This window comes from Schistocerca serialis, chromosome 2, assembly GCF_023864345.2.
Source record: "Schistocerca serialis cubense isolate TAMUIC-IGC-003099 chromosome 2, iqSchSeri2.2, whole genome shotgun sequence".
Classification (NCBI taxonomy): domain Eukaryota; kingdom Metazoa; phylum Arthropoda; class Insecta; order Orthoptera; family Acrididae; genus Schistocerca; species Schistocerca serialis.
Window position 1 is genome coordinate 988,313,704 of NC_064639.1, and position 20,249 is coordinate 988,333,952.

General features: G+C 38.8%; 1 protein-coding gene and 1 non-coding gene across 3 annotated transcripts in view; one reads left to right on the forward strand and one right to left on the reverse strand.

Annotated features, from left to right (window-relative positions):
• The window catches only part of LOC126458411 (uncharacterized), a 154,605-nt gene that overhangs the window by 97,139 nt on the left and 37,217 nt on the right, over nt 1-20,249 (forward strand). Inside the window, exons 1-2 of one of the 2 annotated variants that reach the window (XM_050095430.1) lie at nt 7,714-7,916; nt 17,009-17,140. In XM_050095430.1, coding sequence (XP_049951387.1) covers nt 7,808-7,916; nt 17,009-17,140 — 241 coding nt within the window. In that variant the 5' untranslated portion in view covers nt 7,714-7,807. Of the gene's footprint in view, nt 1-7,713; nt 7,917-17,008; nt 17,141-20,249 lie in introns of those variants that run through there. The other variant, XM_050095431.1, reaches the window with a different exon arrangement.
• On the reverse strand, nt 6,427-6,501 carry Trnas-cga (transfer RNA serine (anticodon CGA)). The gene has a single exon. It is a non-coding gene; the product is annotated as a tRNA-Ser (tRNA).

Consider the following 20,249-nt stretch of genomic DNA (forward strand, 5'->3'; position numbering starts at 1 on the left):
ATATAAAAACAGAGATGTAAATACGAAAACATCACTGGGTAGTGAAAACACCAAACAGTTGGCGGTTAAAAACAAATTTCATGTTCTTTCTGTGAGTGAAGAGGTGGATTTAGGCCTAACATTGGTAAGGGATCATGAACTTTGGAACAAACCTTATCAACAGAATGGTGATAGAGGCTCTAAGTTCAGAATTAAGGCAAACAGTGACAGTGAGAAACTGAGCATACCATCTTTTGCATGAAGTAATGGGACGAATGAGAAAGACAATATCAACAAAAAAGTAGGCCTACAACAGTGCAAACATGAAAGCAGTGTATTATTTTTAACGGACAGTCATGGCAAAAACATGACGAGACTTTTCGAAGGAAACAAAAAATACGACACAACAGGTATTGTGAAACCAGGAGCAACAAAGAAAAACAGTATTTGTGTCAACTTACACGATAAAATGTCGGGGAAAAATGACTACATTGTGTGTATAGCAGGTGCAAATGATATTGCAAAAATTGAAGCAAATAACTGCCTAATGAAACTAAAGTTCCTGGAATGCAATAAACATCAAAATACAATAGTTGCAATTTTACCACACAGATATGATCTTTTGTATCTCTCTTGTGTCAACAAAGAAATTTGAAAAACTAACATTAAAATAAAACAAATGTGTTCTTTGTTTGGAAAATGTAACATCCTTGGTACAGGCAAATTGGACAGATGTCAGCATACCAGACACAGGATGCATCTGAATTATGAAGGAAGAAACTTTGTGCGTAAAATGATAAATGAAATCATTGCGAACAGGAATAGAGCAAAAAGCAAAATTTCATTTACTGGTATGAGACCAGTCTCAGCAGAAGAAGAAGCAGCATCGTCAAAAGCAGCAAAATCATCAGTGGCAGGACCAACAGCTGAAACATCAATACATGCAGCAGAAACTGTTGCCCATCCTACACACAACAGAAAGTAAACCCAGCGTTTTTTATGGCAAGTAACATGAGAGAAAAAGATTTGTTGCGTGAAACATCTCTCTCGTGTGTCCAATATGAGTCTTCCATACCTCAAGCAATACTATCAACTAGTGTACTGGAAAAAGCCACTCTTAACAAACATCATGCAAATGCAGTGGTGAGCAAAAATCAAACTTTGTCTTAATTCCACAAAAATATATGTAGTCTCAAGAATAAGATGGACCATTTATTAATAAATTTAAAAGATGAGTGTGAAAGTGAGCCTGATGTACTGTGTTTCTCAGAACATCATGTTAGGAGTAGAATCCACATGCTGCAAATTTAGAACTTAAGTTTAGCTGCACATTACTGTAGATCTATTATGAGAAAAGGTGGAGTTGCAATATTTGTAAAAAACAATGTAGTGTATAAATCTCTAGATTCAAGCAAATACTGTGATGAAGAGCATTTTGAGGTGTGTGGCACTGAGTTAAGAGCAGATAGTGCAACAGTTATTGTACTGGCTATTTACAGGACACCTGCTGGAAATCTGAATGTATTTCTGAGACAAATAGACTCACTTCTGTCCTTAAACTGAATCAACCGTTGTTATGGGTGACTTCGATGTGGACTTCTTGACAGAAAATAGAAACAAAACAGACTTTGAACACCTGATGTACTATTACAACTTAGTACCAGTGGTGGACACTCCAACTAGAGTAACAGCCGGTCCTAGCACTTTAATAGATAATGTATTTGTAAATAAGGATATTTACAATAATTTAACTGTGAAAAATATTATAAATGGCCTCTCTGGTCATGAAGGGCAATTCCTCACTCTAAACCAAATAAATGTACAAAGGAAAGAAAAATTCACCTGGAAAAACTTTAGGATTATAAACAAACACACCATTGAAAGCTTTAATTAGCAATTACAACTAGCGGACTGGTCACCTGTATATGTTGCAATTGACGTAAACTCAAAATTTAATATATTTATCAAAGAAGTTACAAATCTATTTGAAGAAACCTTTCAAAAAAAAAATCTGTGAGAGAAAACCTGTTAAAATCTGGAGACAAGCCTTGGATTATTAAAGGCATCAAAATTTATTGTAAAACAAGAAGAGAACTACATGCAGCAGCCAAGAGATCAAATGATCCCACTAAGAGTATGCACTATAAACTCCACAATAAAGTTCTGAATAAGACCATACAAGCAGCCAAGAACATGTGCTTGAAGACAGAAATTGATTACTTGAGCACTAAAGTAAAAACTATTTGCAATTTTGTAAAGAAGGAAACAAGGAAAAATTCAGTTTGTAGTGAAAATATTCAAATAAAAGTGAGGGTCATATTGTTAGCAATTCAAAAATAGTTGCAGACACATTAAACAAACATTTGTTAACAGTAATAGAAAAAATTGTTTTACAAGGCTCCATGAACCAAGCCATCAATCTTTTGAAAGCTGGAATACCTAGCTCGGTACAACACATGAAGGTAACAACAGTCACTGTTCAAGAAATTGAAAGAGTTGTTAAATCTCTGAAAAGTAAAATCTCTACTGGGATTGATGATATTTCTAACAAATTATTAAAATACTGCTGCAGCCATGTAAGTAAAGTCCTTTGCACATTTTTGATGCATCACTTAAGCAAGGAATAGTTCCTGAGAGGCTTAAGTATGCAGTTGTAAAACTAATGTATAAGAAGGGAGATAAGATGGATGCTGTTTTTAACTATCAGCCAGTATCACTACTGACAAGTTTGTCAAAGGTTTTAGAGAAACTAATACATGCCAGGATAGTTAAGCATCTCAGGGATCAAAATATCCTCAGCGAAAGTCAGTTTGGATTTAGAAAGGTTTGCCAACAGAATATACAATATTTGCATTTTCTGTCAGAGTCTTGGAATCTATCAACAAAAAACTAAAGGTGGTTGGGATTTTTATGACCTAACAAAAGCATTTGACTGTGTCAGTCACCAGATTCTTTTACAAAAAGCTGCACATCTCGGTATAAGTGGTTCTTCAGGGATTGACTTGTACCTGTCAAACAGGAAACAGAAAGTTGTAGTGGATAGTCAAAATGGAGTCCCATTATCTTCAGAATGGGCTACCATCATGTGTGGAGTGCTCCAAGGCTCAGTTCTGAGCCCCCTGCTTTTTATTATCTTTATAAATGATCTGCCTCCCTGTACGAAATACTGTAGGTTCACCATTTTTGCTGATGACACTACACTACTTATTGGTAATTAAGAACATAAACTTGAGGAAACAGCAAATAAGGTTTTAAGTAAAACAGTGAACTGGTTTAATATTAATGGTCTTTCATTAAATTACGCTAAAACAAACTACGTTCAGTTCCACACAACATTCAAAGATGAAGAAATAGTAGTAAAAATAGGTGAGCAGGTGATAACCAGGATGAATACCTCAAAATACCTAGGCTTGCATATTGACAGCAAACTGAACTGGTCAAGCCACATCCTGGATCGATGCAAAAGATTGAGTTCAGCAACTTACGCATTATACATTGTTTCTTCTCCTAGAAATATGGAAACCATGAAGGCAGCCTATTATGGTTATTTTCATGCCATTAGGGCATATGGAATGATATTTTGGGGTAAACAGTCACTGGCTAAAAAAGTACTGTGTGTACAAACAAGGGCCATAAGAATCATGTGTGGGGTCCATCCTAGAGCCACATGCAGGAATCTTTTTAAGAAACTTGGAATCCTCACACATATTCTCTTTGATGTGCTTCATAAGGAAAGAAAAATCCATTTTTTAAACTGAACAGTGAGTATCATAGTCTATAGATGAGAAGAAAACATGACATCCACTATGAACAGGCAAATCTAAGTATGAAAAGAGTCCATTTCACTGGCTGTAAGATTTTTAACATGCTCCCTTCAAGAATTAAGTGTTTGGTAGAAGATGAGTTCTTGTTTAAAAAAACTTTAAGGCAGTTCCTATTAGAAGGATCATTTTATACAATAGAAGAGTTCCTGAACTACAATGTTTAGCATTTCTTGTATCGCTGGATACAAATATGTGCCAAATCTACATCTGTAATCCTGACTGTTGTTTATTGTAAACACATATTTTGCAATATTTATTTTCTGTAACACTAATTATTTGCCCTCCCACCATCACCTACTCCAGTCCTGTAACCTGGAAGGTGTACATGATCAAAGGTAGAGCCACGTGTGAAAGCACCCACGTGATTTACCAACTGACCTGCCTACACTGTGAAGCTTTCTATGTGGGAATGACCAGCAACAAACTGTCCATTCACATGAATGGACACAGGCAGACAGTGTTTGTTGATAATGAGGATCACCCTGTGGCTAAACATGCCTTGGTGCACGGCCAGCACATCTTGGCACAGTGTTACACCGTCCGGGTTATCTGGATACTTCCCACTAACACCAACCTATCAGAACTTGCCCTTCAATATATCCTCTCTTCCCGTTCCCCACCAGGCCTCAATCTCCGCTAATTTCAAGTTGTTGCCGCTTGTACTTCACCTATCATTCAACAACATCTTTGCCTCTGTACTCCCGCCTCGACTGACATCTCTGCCCAAACTCTTTGCCTTTACATATGTCTGTTTGTGTCTGTATATGTGCAGATGGATATGTGTGTGTGTGGGAGTGTATACCTGTCCTTTTTTCCCCCTAAGGTAAGTCTTTCCACTCCCGGGATTGGAATGACTCCTTACCCTCTACCTTAAAACCCACATCCTTTCGTCTTTTCCTCTCCTTCACTCTTTCCTGATGAAGCAACTGTGAGTTGCGAAAGCTTGAATTTTGTGTGTGTGTTTCTGTTTGTTTGTGTCTCTATCAACATACCAATGCTTTTGTTTGGTAAGTTACATCATCTTTGTTTTTAGATATATTTTTCACATGTGAAATGTTTCCCTCTATTATATTCATATCATTAATTATTTTGTAATATTTATTTATCTCTCAAAATGGAATTTCTGTATAGAACCTAAGTTACTGTTTTCTGTAGTATGAAATCTTTTTCTTTTTTTTATTGTGCTACCATAGATCTCCAACATGTTCCATATCCTGTGATACTGTCACAACATAGATCACCGGAACAAGAAATAAATAAATAAACCACCACTTACTCCAGTCCAATCACAAACATCATCTTTCCCATCAAAGGCAGAGCTACCTTTGAAACCAGTCATGTGATCTACAAGCTAAGCTGCAACCACTGTGCTGCATTCTGTGTGGGCATGACAACCAACAAGCTGTCTGTCCACATGACTGAACACCGACAAACTGTGACCAAGAAAAAAGTGGACTATCTGGTTGCTGAGCACGCTGCCAAACATGACATCCTTCATTTCAATGACTGCTTCACAGCCTGTGCCATATGAATCCTTCCTACCAACACCATCTTTTCTGAATTGTGCAGGTGGGAACTTTCCCTGCAATATATCCTACGTTCCCATAACCCTCTTGGCCTTAACCTTCGTTAGTCATTGTTCCATTCATCCAGCCTCCCTGTTCCAATTCCAGCACTATAAAAATCTCATTCCACCATCACACCCAGTCTTTTTACTTGTCACCTTTTCTTCAACCCCTCTCCCGACCTCGCCCTTGCCCTTCATCTAACCTCACGACTCTGCACATAGCTTTCCTATCCTCTCTACTTCATCCTTGCATGCTCCCTAGCAGTACTGCACTGTCGACCACCCCCACCCTACTACACCTCCCACTCCCCACTGCAGCCTCCTCCTTACCCCCACCCAGTCACCACTCCCATCATGCACTGGTGCTGCTGCTTGCAGTGTGGCTATAGTTGCCGTAGACTGCAGTCTCGTGTGTGTGTGTGTGTGTATTTCGACAAAGGCCTTACGGGCCGAAATTCTTATCCGAAATTCTTATTTGGAACAGTCTTTTTGTTGTGCCTATCTGTGACTCATCATCTCCACTATATGAGGAGCAGCAACTTTACTTTCCATAATATTGTTATGATATCATATTGTCTATGATTATGTGCTGATCCCCACCAACTCTGGTCATAAGTGAAAATGCTTTGAGAGTGAATGATTGTAAGAGATTTAATGGGCCTTCCAATTCACTACAAACCCTCTTGGTATTAAGGTTTTAGTGTCCTCAAGAATATATCCCTCAAAGTGTTAGGATATTAAATTATCTGAGTCACAAATTATTTGTAATAAACAATGGGAAATCCAGGATGGAATAATGACAATAATGACAACATTATGTGACTGTGCTGGAGTAGATGGTGGTGGGAGGATTTATGGGCAGGTCTTGCAGGTCTATTACAAGGATATGAACCATGAGACAATGGGGTTAGGAGAAGAGATAGAGTTAGAATGGATGAGGATATTGTTTAGGTTCCATGGGCAGGGGTCACAAGCATCACCTATCTAATCAAAGGCAAGACAACCTGTGAAAGCAGTCATGAAAGATGATGAAACTTCCTGGCGGATTAAAACTGTGTGCTGGACCGAGACTCGAACTCGGGTCCTTTGCCTTTCGTGGGCAAGTGCTCTACCAACTGAGCTATCCAAGCACAACTCACGCCCCGTCCTCACAGCTTCACTTCTGCCAGTACCTCTTCTCCTACCTTCCAAACTTTACAGAAGGTCTCCTGCAAAACTTGCAGAACTAGCACTCCTGAAAGAAAGGATATTGTGGAGACATGGCTTAGCCACAGCCTGGGGGATGTTGCCAGAATGAAATTTTCACTCTGCATTCTGCTAGGTTTGCAGGAGAGCTTCTGTAAAGTTTGGAAGGTAGGAGACGAGGTACTGGCAGAAGTGAAGCTGTGAGGACGGGGTGTAAGTCGTGCTTGGGTAGCTCAGTTGGCAGAGCACTTGCCCGCGAAAGGCAAAGGTCCCGAGTTCAAGTCTCGGTCCAGCACACAATTTTAATCTGCCAGAAAGTTTCATATCAGCGCACACTCCACTGCAGGGTGAAAATCTCATTATGAAAGATGATATCTATTCAAATTTTGCACTAGTCACATAAGAGTGGCGCTAACAGTGCCACTATGAGAATTCAAATTATATTTGCTTTAAATACATGCTGTAATGGTCACAAGTGTTAGTTACCTTTGAAATTGAACATAGTGAGTTCATGTTAGTCATGAATGTCTTTAAGGCAACAAGTACACCATTATCAATACTTCACTGAGTTTGAATGAGGTTGTGTAATAGGGCTATGAAGAACTGGATGTTCCTTCTGCAGTACTGCAGAAAGACTTGGCATGAAGATAGTCACTATAAATGATTGATGGCAGTGGCTGTTATAACAATGTATGGCTGCAAGAAGACCAGGCTCTGGCAGCCATGTGATGTGAACAAGAGGAAAGACCACCATGTTTGGCATATGCCACAAGCGCATCATACTACATCTACAGTGGCAACTGGAGCCACAGTTGGCATGACAGTGGCAAAACAAACTGTTAAAAATTGGTTACTTCAAGGACAGCTGTCAGCCAGACAGACTGTAGCGTCCATTCTACTGGTCTTAAACCAACACCATTTGTGACTTCAGTGGTGTCAGGCAAGAGCTCATTGGAGGGGAGGGTGGAGATCTGTTGTGTTTTCTGATGAAAGCTGGTTCTGTCTCAGTGCCAGTAATCGACATGTGGCTATCCCATGCACACTGACTGCAAATTTGTAAGTCAATCTGGTGATCCAACCTGTTGTATTGCCATTCATGAAAAGCATTACAGCAGGTGTTTTTCAACAGGATAATGCTCATCCACATACTGCTGTTGTAACCCAACATGCTCTACAGAGTATCAACATGATGCTTCGGCCTGTTTAATCACCAGGATTGTCTCCAGTTGGCTATATATGGGACACTTATCAAATGACACAAACAGCATTGACCAACTTTGTATTGACCAACCAATTGCAACAGGCATGGAACTCCATCCTACAAACCAACATCCGGCACCTGCACAACAGAATGCATGCAGGTTTGCATTTAACATTATGGTGGTTATACTAGTTATTAATGTACCAGCATTTCACATTTGTAATGTCTTATCTCACAATTACATTAACCTGTATCTAGCAACATTAATCACTTAAATATGTAACCTAGACAAATATATTCCTGAAATTTAATTGTTCTACATTAATTATTTTTTGATGTTGTGATTTTTTTTATGTCACTGTATATTTGTTATCCACCATGACACGATTAGGCTGACTGCATGTGTATACAGAGCAATCATTCACCTAGAATCTATGCCAAAGCTTTTAGCCTCCTTTAAACATCAGATGGCAGCTCCTCATAATGAAAATGTCTACAGACTCTTGTCTACTTTGGCAATGTCAACATTCCATCTCATTTGTCACATGCCCATTTTGTTGACCTCCACAAACCACACAAAACCAACAAAAATATATTTAACAGGATAGATAAAAAAATCTACTCACCAAGCGGTGACAGAACACACAGATACTCAGTTTCCAAAATTTCCTCTGTTTTCATGACTGTCCCAATCGATTTTTTCATTTATCATTTTGGGTACCATATAGATTACACACTCATTACCTCTTATTAATGTTTTCCATATGACTTTTTCTAATTTTTCTGCCTTTTTCCTTGCCTTTTCTTCTGTTTTTCTATCTTTTCCACCCTCTGTTTCCCCGCTCTCATGATTTTTAACTCTCCAAGCTGTCCTCTCTTGCCATGGTGAATCCCATATCACATTACATCTGTTCTTTTCGAAAACATGCCTTTGCAGTAGCAAAACTTAAGGTCCCACATTCTGTTTCATGAAACCTGCTTGTCCCTAGGAGTTACTCCAAAAGGCCTAACATTGAAAGTCGGTATTTCTGGATGCAGTCTTACCCCAAACCAGGCTCTTTTGCAGTTTCAAATACAGCACTCTCTTGCCCTTACAGCTAATCTGTGACCTGTATCTATCATCAGCAAATTTCCGCTCTACCAGACTTCTCTCCTTATATAAAATTCTGCAGTTATCTTCCCCTCATGTTTCCTTGGATGGTATCATTCACAAAGCCAACAAGCCAACTTCAGACTGCAACAGCTTGCCAGACTTCACCTCAAAAAGCTATCTCACCATCAACCACCACTCCTCTCCTACAAACCAAGCTTGGCCAACCTCCTTAAATCGAATCACAGTTTGGTTTCTGAAGTGGCAAAAATATGGAGTCAGCCATAGTAGAATTCACAAAAGTTGTACTTGATGCTCTTGATAAAGATGAGTGTGTCACAGGCATATTTTTTGGATCTTTCTAAAGTGTTTGATAAAGTCAACCACAAGATTCTATTAAATAAAGTAGAAGCATTAGGAATAAGAGGGGTAGCCAATGACTGGTTCTGATCATACCTAGTAGATAGGGTAGAAAGAGTAGGGATAACACATACTTCAAATAGATCCAAACATTTAGTAAAACACTTATCAGAACTGAAATACATTACTATAGGGGTTCCGCAAGGTAGCATATTAAGACCAATACTATTCCTGATATACATCAGTGACTTTCCCAGTAGTGTTACTCATTATAGTTACTGAGAAAACAAGAGAAATCCTTGCCAAGAAAGCAAATGAAACTCTCAAGGAAGTTTATGACTGGTCAATAAGCAAAAAAGTGACATTGAACATAAAGAAAACTAATGCCATGAATTTTAGTTTGAAGAGGAAAATGACAATGTTAAATTAAATGTAGATGGCACCTCTATAGACTGTGTTACAAATGCAAAATTTCTAGCAATGAATATCGATTCTCAGTTGGAGTGGTGCGAACACACAATGGTACTTATAAACAGAATTTCATCAGCATGTTATGCCCTTCGAATCCTATCATCAGTGTGTAACATGTAGTGCCTTTTAGTTACATATTATTCTTATGTACACTCAATTCTTAGCTATGGCATTCTTTTTTGGGGAACAAATGCACAAAATATGAACACAATTTTCAAACTCCGAAAAAGAGCCATAAGAATAATAACCAAAAATACTAGTCGAGCTCATTGTAAAGATCTGTTCAAAACACTGGGGATTTTAACTGTTCCATGTGAATACATTTACATCAGTTGTACACATCAAAAATAACATTGGTAATTACTGCACAAACTTCTCTGTGCATGACCATGCAACAACAGAGTACGCAAAGGAACTTGCACCCCTTCTTGCAGCGGTGTACCGTAGGTCTCTAGAAGAGCGTAGCGTTCCAATGGATTGGAAAAGGGCAAAGGTCATCCCCGTTTTCAAAAAGGGACGTCGAACAGATGTGCAGAACTATAGACCTATATCTCTAACGTTGATCAGTTGTAGAATTTTGGAACACATATTATGTTCGAGTATAATGACTTTCCTGGAGACTAAAAACCTACTCTGTAGGAATCAGCATGGGTTTCGAAAAAGACGGTCGTGTGAAACCCAGCTCGCGCTATTCACCCACGAGACTCAGAGGGCCATAGACACGGGTTCACAGGTAGATGCCGTGTTTCTTGACTTCCGCAAGGCGTTCGATACAGTTCCCCACAGTCGTTTAATGAACGAAGTAAGAGCATATGGACTATCAGACCAATTGTGTGATTGGATTGAGGAGTTCCTAGATAACAGAACGCAGCATGTCATTCTCAGTGGAGAAAAGTCTTCCGAAGTAAGAGCGATTTCAGGTGTGACACAGGGGAGTGTCATGGCTCTGTTGCTGTTCACAATATACATAAATGACCTGGTGGATGACATTGGAAGTTCACTGAGCTTTTTGCAGATGATGCTATGGCGTATCGAGAGGTTGTAACAATGGATAATTGTACTGAAATGCAGGAGGATCTGCAGCGAATTGACACATGGTGCAGGGAATGGCAATTGAATCTCAATGTAGACAAGTGTAATGTGCTGCAAATACATATAATGATAGATCCCTTATCATTTAGCTACAAAATAGCAGGTCAGCAGCTGGAAGCAGTTAATTCCATAAATTATCTGGGAGTACACATTAGGAGTGATTTAAAATGGAATGATCATATAAAGTTGATCGTCGGTAAATCAGATGCCAGACTGAGATTCATTGGAAGAATCCTAAGGAAATGCAATCCGAAAACAAAGGAAGTAGGTTACAGTATGCTTGTTCGCTCACTGCTTGAATACTGCTCAGCGGTGTGGGATCCATACCAGATAGGGGTGATAGAAGAGATAGAGAAGATCCAACGGAGAGCAGCGTGCTTCGTTACAGGATCATTTAGTAATCGCGAAAGCATTACGGAGGTGATGGATAAACTCCAGTGGAAGACTCTGCAGGAGAGATGCTCAGTAGCTCGGTACGGGCTTTTGTTAAAGTTTCGAGAACATACCTTCACCGAAGAGTCCAGCAGTATATTGCTCGCTCCTACGTATATCTCGCGAAGAGACCATGAGGATAAAATCAGAGAGATTAGAGCCCACACAGAAGCATACAGACAATCCTTCTTTCCACGAACAATACGAGACTGGAATAGAAGGGAGAACCGATAGAGGTACTCAGGGTACCCTCCGCCACACACCGTCAGGCGGCTTGCGGAGTATGGATGTAGATGTAGATGTAGATGTAGATGTAGATAGACTCAACTTACATTTGCCAATAAAAAATAAACATGAAACTCAAAACAGAATTTTCTACCAAGGAATAAAACTGTACAATAAATTACCAAAAGAGATTAAAGAAACTGCAAAAATACACTTATCTAAAAAGTCAGCTAAAAAGTACCTGTTATGCAATACATTTTATACATTGAAGGATTACTTAGATAAAACAGAGTAGGGGTTTGATAAAAAATGTTATACAAATAAATAATAATAATAATAATAATGATTATAAAACACCTTCACTTTGTGTTTTTTTCCTTTTGTTTTCCTTTCTAGTAATACTTACCCCCAAGCTATGCATAGCACAATACTAACACCTCTTCCTCTTTCTGAGCTCAACATATGGAGGGATGCTGACTCAGTTTTTCAGGATAGCAAATGGGAAGTTGTGGTACAGAAAATGGCCCAGAGATCACCAAAGAGTGTGTGTGTGTGTGTGTGTGTGTGTGTGTGTGTGTGTGTGTGTGTGTGTGTGTGTGTGTAGTGAGTGAAGTGCTATGAAACATTGTGTGTATAGTGTGTGCAGTGACTGATAGTGAGATATGAGTGAACAGTGTGGCATTACATTATTTAATAAGTTATCTGTAAAAAAAAAGTACTGTATACCAGGAATAAATCTAATGATTGTCTCTAATTAGAAGTCTGTAAATAAATGTTTATATGAATTAGCTTATTTTAAATTGGTCTAAACTTGTAAATACTTTGACATGTCCTATATCATTGTAAAAAGAGATCCACTACTGCTACTAAACCCCACAGCTTTCACCTTTGCCTCCCAGACCAAGAATAACCCATAACCCCAAGAACCAGTCACAACAGTACATTGTCCTTAACCTCTCATCTAAAGCACTCTACCCTCCTGAATTATCTGTGTTATCTGAGGGCCTCACTTTCAGCCCTATACCTGCATTTGATCATGCTACTTTCGTGAAGGACCTACTTTCCTTCACATATAATAACCTTTGGAAATATCATTTTGTCACCCAACCCCAAAACCTTTCCAACAGCAAACCTGACATTAAACCCTGCCTGAACAGTTCAGACCATGATCAGAACTTGATCCATCACCACTATCTCAAAATCATCCCTTACAAGCCTTCCAAGAATTCCTCACATCCAGCATTGCTTCACAATCCTTCCTCAGGTCCCTACAACATGACCCAACGTTCCCTAAAAGCTGATGACTCCATCATTATCCTCCCAGCAGACAAAGGATCTACCACTGTAGTAATTAACTGAAATGAGTATATTAGTGAAGGTCTATGCCAGCTATCTCATACATCTACATACAGTGTCTGCCATCAAGATCCCATCCCTGTCTTTCAAACTGACCTGCAGTCCCCCTCACAAGGACTACTACCTCAATCCATAGACCTTCTCATCCCACCCAAACCACCCACCCCCACCTTTTACCTTCTTCCTAAGATCCACAAACCCAATCATCCTGGCCGCCCTATAGCTGCTGGCTTCAAAGCACCCGCTGAACGTATATCTGCCTTAGTTGATCTACACCTGCAACCTGTAGTTCAAAGACTCCCCTCCTACGTCAAAGATACCAACCATTTCCTAGATTGTGTGAAATCTGTGTCCATCCCACTCCCACCACACACCTCACTAGTCACCACTGATACCACCTCCCCCTTTACCAACATCCTCTATGCACATGGTCTGTCTGTTGCTGAACATTTTCTCAGTCAGTGCTCACCTGATTCCAAACCTACGACATCCTTCATGCTCACCTTAATTAACTTTATACAACTACTTCACCTCTGAGGGCAGACATACAAACAGATCAGGGAACCAGGATGGTCCTTCCTATGCCAACCTTTTCATGGGTCACTTGGAGAGCACTTTTCTGGGATTCATAAGTCTTCATCAGCCCTTGGTTTGATTTAGATACATTGATGACATCTTTACCATATGGACACATGGGGAGGCTGACCTTCTAAAATTCCTGGAGTCTCTGAATACCTTCTCCCAATTAAATTTCACATGGTCCTATTCCGAATACCATGCCACTTTCCTTGTTGTTGATCTTGTCCTCACTGATGGCCAGCTAAATACTTCTATCCACATTAAACCTACCAACAAACAACAGTACTTACATTCTAACAGTTGCTGTCCTTTCCATGTCAAAAGTTCCCTCCCATACAGCCTTGGCATCTGAGGCAAATGTATTTGTCTGGATGCAGACTCTTTACAGCAATACACCACCATTCTCACCTCAGCCTTCACTGCACATAATTACCCAACCAGCCTAGTTAAAAAGCAGATTTTCTGGGCCATCACATCCAATCCTGTTACTGATGATCCCTCCATAAAACAGCTTCAGAGCACACCATTGGTGACTCAATGTTATTCTGGTCTGGACTTTCTTAATCAGCTACTTCGACAGGGCCATGACTTCCTCAAATCATGCCCTGAAATGAGATCTTTTCTGTCGCCCTCCCAATCTCCACAATATTCTTGTCAGATCCTATGGTCCTTCTGCACCCATCTTCCTACCGTATGGCTCCTACCCCTGTGACCATCCCCACTGCAAGACTTACCCTAAGCACCCTCCTACCTCCACCTATAATAGCCCTGTAACTGACAAAACATATACTATCAAAGGGAGAGCCACTTGTGAAATGACACAGAGCAAAATGCTCTACAACTTGACATTCATGACCTCAGTGCCTGTTTCACCACACATGTTATCTGGATTCTTCACCCAGACACCATTTTCTAAGAACTCTGTAGGTGGTAACTAGCACTAGAACATGCCCTTGGTTCTCACCATCCACCTGGCCTTAATTTACATTAATTTCTTCCTGGCCTTAATTTACGTTAATTTCTTCTGTCCCAGCATTTCTTCACTGTAACTACTCTTTACTTTACTCTGCTTTAGTTTTCTTCCTCTTATATTGTCTTTTCCATCTATTTTTCACTGCCTCCCTCCCATCTCTGTTATGTACAATGCACTTACCTTTTCGCTCTTATTAACTCATGCACAATTTTTTAGTAGTAATTTCTGTCTTGCATATTACCCTGTCTTCCACTTTTAAGGTCTCAGGTTTTCAAATCTTGTCCATGTAGTCCCCAACGATCAGTCTCTCCTTCTCATCCCATACAGTAAGTCTCCCATTATCTGTGGTTGCGGTTGACTTTCGCAAAATCTATCTTTTCCTAGACCTCTCCAGTTCTTTTCTTTCACCCTTCTTCCTTCCCCTTCAACCCTTCTACCTGAAGAGGGAGTCAATGGCTTCAAAAGTTTGCCAATGATGTGTGTGTTCTGCTGCCACTTGGCGAGTGCATTTATCTAATTAAATAATTTTGTCAATAATTGATTGTTTTTGTTGTTATATCAACAAAAAATATATGTAATATGTACAATCCAACATGAACCAAATATCAGTCTTTACTGATGTCTGGTGTGACCTTCTGCCCCATCTTCAGTAATGGTTCCATGCGAGGGTAACATTTTAGCTGCTATGTGGTTTTCCACAATCATGATCTCAAGAATCATGAACAAAATGATCTTGTCAAGCTATCAAATCCTGTTTCAGTTCCCTTAATGCACTTTCATTCATTTGAGCCACCAGTGCATCCCATCGAGGGCTCCCTCCCTCTCACAGGCACAATATCTAGGGAAGGAGGTGACTTTGTTCTGGGAGTCAGGACTTGCAGGAATTCATGAAAACAAATTGACAGAGGAGACAATTAGGTTTGCACAGTACCTACAGTGGCACAAGCAATTATCTCATTGTGAGGCACAGTGCCTTATTTCATGGGAGGATCAGTGGCTGAAAGTTAGGGTTATGAAGCTGTGATTGATGAGGTCATCAGTCCTGCCATGTGAAAGCTCCTCCCAACCACAGAGGCAAAAATAAGTGCTGTTGACTAATTTCAAAATACATTTATTCCTCCTTAAGCAACAATATCTATAAGATGCTAGTGGCATAAAACAACATGTATACATCACATATTTCAAGGGTTCACCAAGCTTACTAGCAAGAGGTAGATCAATTTCACCGGAGAAGTGTCCTGTATTTTGACCTATCTCAAGCACCCATAAAAATCCTATTCATCTTTCAGTTTTTACACAGTGCCTTGGAAAGGGACAAGCTAGTCCTAAAACATCAGCACTTCTCATTGTGAAATTATTTTAAGGTTTTATTCTTTCTTTACACCTTTCAGTGTTTAACAACAAAAATAATCGATTTTTGGAAATATAACGTAGTTGAATATGTAAAAAATCTACTCAACAAGTGGTGGCAGGAGAACACAATATAAAAGGTATTGTAGTTTGCAAGCTTTCAGAGCCAGTGGCTCCTCCTGGCACAAGGGTTGAAGGGGAGGAAAAAGGGGTGAAGGAAAAGGGCTGGTGATATTTAGGAAAATGGGTGGAGTTTGGAAAAGTTTCCCAGAACGTTAGGTCAGTGGAGACTCACCTGATGGAATGAGAAGGGAAGACTGATTGTCAGGGAGAAATCTCATATGTACAGTCCCCAACAGTCAGCCTTTCCTTCACATCCCATCTGGTAAGGAGATGACCTGTGGTCCTGGGTGACTTTTCTGTCCTCTACCTCTTTTCCTAAATCTCGCCATTTCTTTTCCTTCACCCCTCTTCCTTACCCTTCAACGCATCTGCCAGAAGAGGGAGCCACTGGCTCTGAAAGCTTGCAAACTGTAATACCTTTATATGTGTGTTCTCCTGCCAATGCTTGGTGAATAGATTCTTTATCTATCCAGTTACATTATAATCCTTGTTTAACGGTTTCATTAAATTATTACTCTATTGAGTGACTTGACTCATTTTATTTTACTATGAATAACTATTTATTTAGCTTATACTTTATGAGCACACCTCACTTTGTCTTTCTTCAAAGATTTGATGGACTTATCTTTTCATCTCTGCTGTACTTCTTATCTTTCCTTCACATTACTTATTTCTTTCCATTCTTGTAAACTAAGCAGCAATCAGTGCATTTGATAGTTATGGTCACCGTAGATACCTCGGAACACAATGAATAAGATATTAAGTAAAAGAAAATTGGGAAGACAGCACTTTGGGAAGTGAAAAGTAGGAAAATGAAACTACTGGTTAAATATGTCTGGCACAATGATAAGATACTACTTGCACTAACCAGAAATGATCGTTTTAATAATAGTTTTCCAAAAACAGTGTCATTTTGGCAGAAAAAATGAGAAGTTTCTTCATATACAAATGTACATTTCTCTGCTGCTGGCCATGTCTATGATTTTTCAGTAATGTTTCAGAGATTAACTCACTAGTTTGTAATCTGTTTCAAACAACTGGAAAATCATTGTTCATATTTATTTAAAAAATGAAGTCATGTCTACACTAGAGTACATGCCTTCATTGATGATCTATAACACAATTATTCCATGTATTCTTATTATGTAAGTCAAGTTTTAAGAAACATAAATTGAAAAGTAACTGTTAAGTACTTTTTCAGGAAGCAATGCATGCACACTAATAGCTCTCCTGGTAGCTCATCAGTGTTACAAAGATAACATAAATATTTCACCAGGTGAACAGCGCCTCAGCTCTCACATTATTACTGCTCTGGCAGAAAGCATAATGGAAGGTAAAGCAAACAAACAGCATCTATGTAATTAGCTTATAATTCAAATGAGATATTCATAAAATAAATTGATGAAAGTATACACGAATTATAGTAAGAAAAAAGAATTGTTTTATTGACTGCAAGGTTTATGTGCACTTCCCACAAGATACATTGCGTCTCTTGTTTGAAGAAGTGCCTTTGGAATTGTGAAGGTTCATGTGTGCATGGTGGTGTACCAGCGTATTTCTGCATTGTGGTAAGATGGCATTTCAAGAACATCTTCCTCTGTTTATGGATTGGTTGAGTTGGTCCAGACCATTGTAATGTAGTTCAAATATGATCCTTCATACTGACAAAGGCATTTCTTCCATCATTAGAGGCCATATGGCTCACAAGAATTGCAAATATGCCTTACCTGTGCAGTATTATGGAAGGATGGCTGATCCCATGTTCAGTGCCAACACACTGGGGTTGAACTGGTACTGCTTGGTGGTGTCCACTATGCCTTGGAGATCCTACATTGTCACATATGGATAGGGAATAACAGCATGTCATTATGGAAATGTTACTATATTGGGTCAAAATTACCATCTGAGCACTGAAACCATACATTTCTGAACACAAGTTTATTGAATAGTATTTATTCCAGCCCCCCAGTTGTTTACACTGTTCAGAGATACCATGTAGTTTTAGTATAAAGAAGTGGAAGGTCACATATCCTCACATGAAATGACTGTAAAATACTTTAAAATGTTTAAACTCTACTCCAAAATAGCATACTTACATGACTGGTATGCCATTCACTGAATATCACTGAACATCAAAACCTTAGTTTTGATGTTACCTGAAAATATCTACACTGGTAAAACCTGCTTTCTTGTATTTCACCATCAACATAACAATATTTATGTTACAGTTGCTAACACAACTAGGTAGGAGAAGCTCTATAATATACAGTAGTTCTCATTTTTTCACAGTTTCGAAAAAAGCTAAAATGAAAACATGTTGTAGTCTTCAGTACAAAGATGGGTATGATGCAGCTCTCCTGTGAAGGCTTCTCATCTCTGCATAACTAATGCAACCTACATCCATTTGAATCTGCTTAGGGTGTTTCAAGCTTTGGTCTCACCCTGCAATTTTTACTCACCAATTTTCCTGCCATTATCAAACTGACAATCCCATGATGCCTTATGGTGTGTCCTATTGATCAGTCCCTTCTCTTAGTTAAGTTGTGCCATAAATCCCCCCCCCACTTCCCCAAGTTCAACCCAGTACCTTCTCATTAGTTACTCCATGTACACATCTGATCTTCAGCATTCTTCCAGATTTAGAGTCTTTATTGGTCATTCAGCATTATTACATGCAATAGACTTCCTCAGTTCACTTAACTTATTAATTTTACAAAATAAATTTTTACATATTTAAGTTGATATTGGGCATTTCTAAAAATTCATCTAATGAATGAATGGATTAGTTAACAAGAAGTTATGTACATTTTCTTTAAATAATTTGTCAGGCTAGATTGACACATTCTTAGACAACTTGTTATATATTTTAATTGCCATATACTTATGACTATTGTTAGTTTTAGCTAATCTATTTTAGATTAGATTAGTACTTGTTCCATAGATCATGAATACGACACTTTGTAATGATGTGGAACGTGTCAGGTTAATAAAAGGTGTCTATACAAGATATAACATTACACAGAATATTACATGATTAATTTTTTTTTCTTTTTTTTTGGTGGGGGGTGGGGAAATTGCCCACTTACTATACCCAAAAATTCATCTAATGAGTAGAAGGAGTTGCCATTCAGAAATTCTTTTGATTTCCTTTTAAATGCTATATGGCTATCTGTCAGACTTTTGATGCTATTAGGTAAGTGACCAAAGACTTTTGTGATGAGTTACCCCAGAATATGATGCCATACGAAAGCAGAGAATGAAAATAGGCGTGGTAAGCTAATTTACTGATATGTATATCACCAAAATTTGCAATGACCCTAATAGCATAAGTAGCCGAACTCAATCATTTCAGCAGATCTTCAGTGCGTTTTTCCAGTTCAACCCCTCATCAATGCAAACACCTAGAAATTTCGAATGTTGTACATTAGCTACCGATTTCTGATCGAAGTCTATATTTATTAATGGTGTCATTCCATTTACTGTGTGGAACTGTGTATACTGCGTTTTGTCAAAGTTTAATGAGAGCCCATTTGCAGAGGACCAGTTAATGATTTTGTGAAAAACATTGTTTACAATTGCATCAGTTAATTCTTGTCTGTTGGGTGTGATAGCTACACTTGTATCATCAGCAAAAAGCACCAGCTTTGCATCTTCGTGAATATAGAATGGCAAGTCATTAATATATATTAGAAAAGCAGAGGACCCAAGACCAAACCTTGTAGCTGCCCCTTCTTGATTGTTCCTCAGTTTGAGAAATCACCTGTTTTTGCATATTATGTGAACTGCTTATTTCAACTTTCTGCACTCTTCCAGTTAGGTATGATTTAAACCATTTGAGTGCTGTCCCATTAATACCACAGTACTTGAGCTTATTTAGAGGTATTCCATGATTTACACAATCAAAAGCCTTTGAGAGATCACAAAAAATCCCAACGGGTGACTTCCAGTTACTCAGAGCATTTAATATTTAATTAGTGAAAGTATATATAGCATTTTCCTTTGATAGACCTTCTGGGAAACCAAACTGACATTTTATTAAAACTTTATTTTTACAAAGGTGTGAAGCTACTGTACAATACATTATTTTTTCAAGAATTTTGGATAAGACAGTCAGAAGAGAGATTGGGCGGTAGTTGATGACATCAGTTGTATCCCTTTTTTTATGCAGTGGTTTAACAATGGCTTACTTCAGCCTATCTGGGAAAATATCCTGCTTCAGAAAGCTATTACATATGTGGCTAAGAATCCCACTTATCTCTTGGGAACGAGCTTTAATTATCTTGCTGGAAATGCCATCAATTCCATGTGAGCTTTTATTCTTGAGAGAGCTTATTATCTTCCTAATTTCAGAAGGAGAGGTGGGTGGAATTTCAATTGTATCAAATTGTGTGGTTAAGGCCTCTTCCATTAACTGCCTTGCTTCTTCTAATGAACATTTAGAT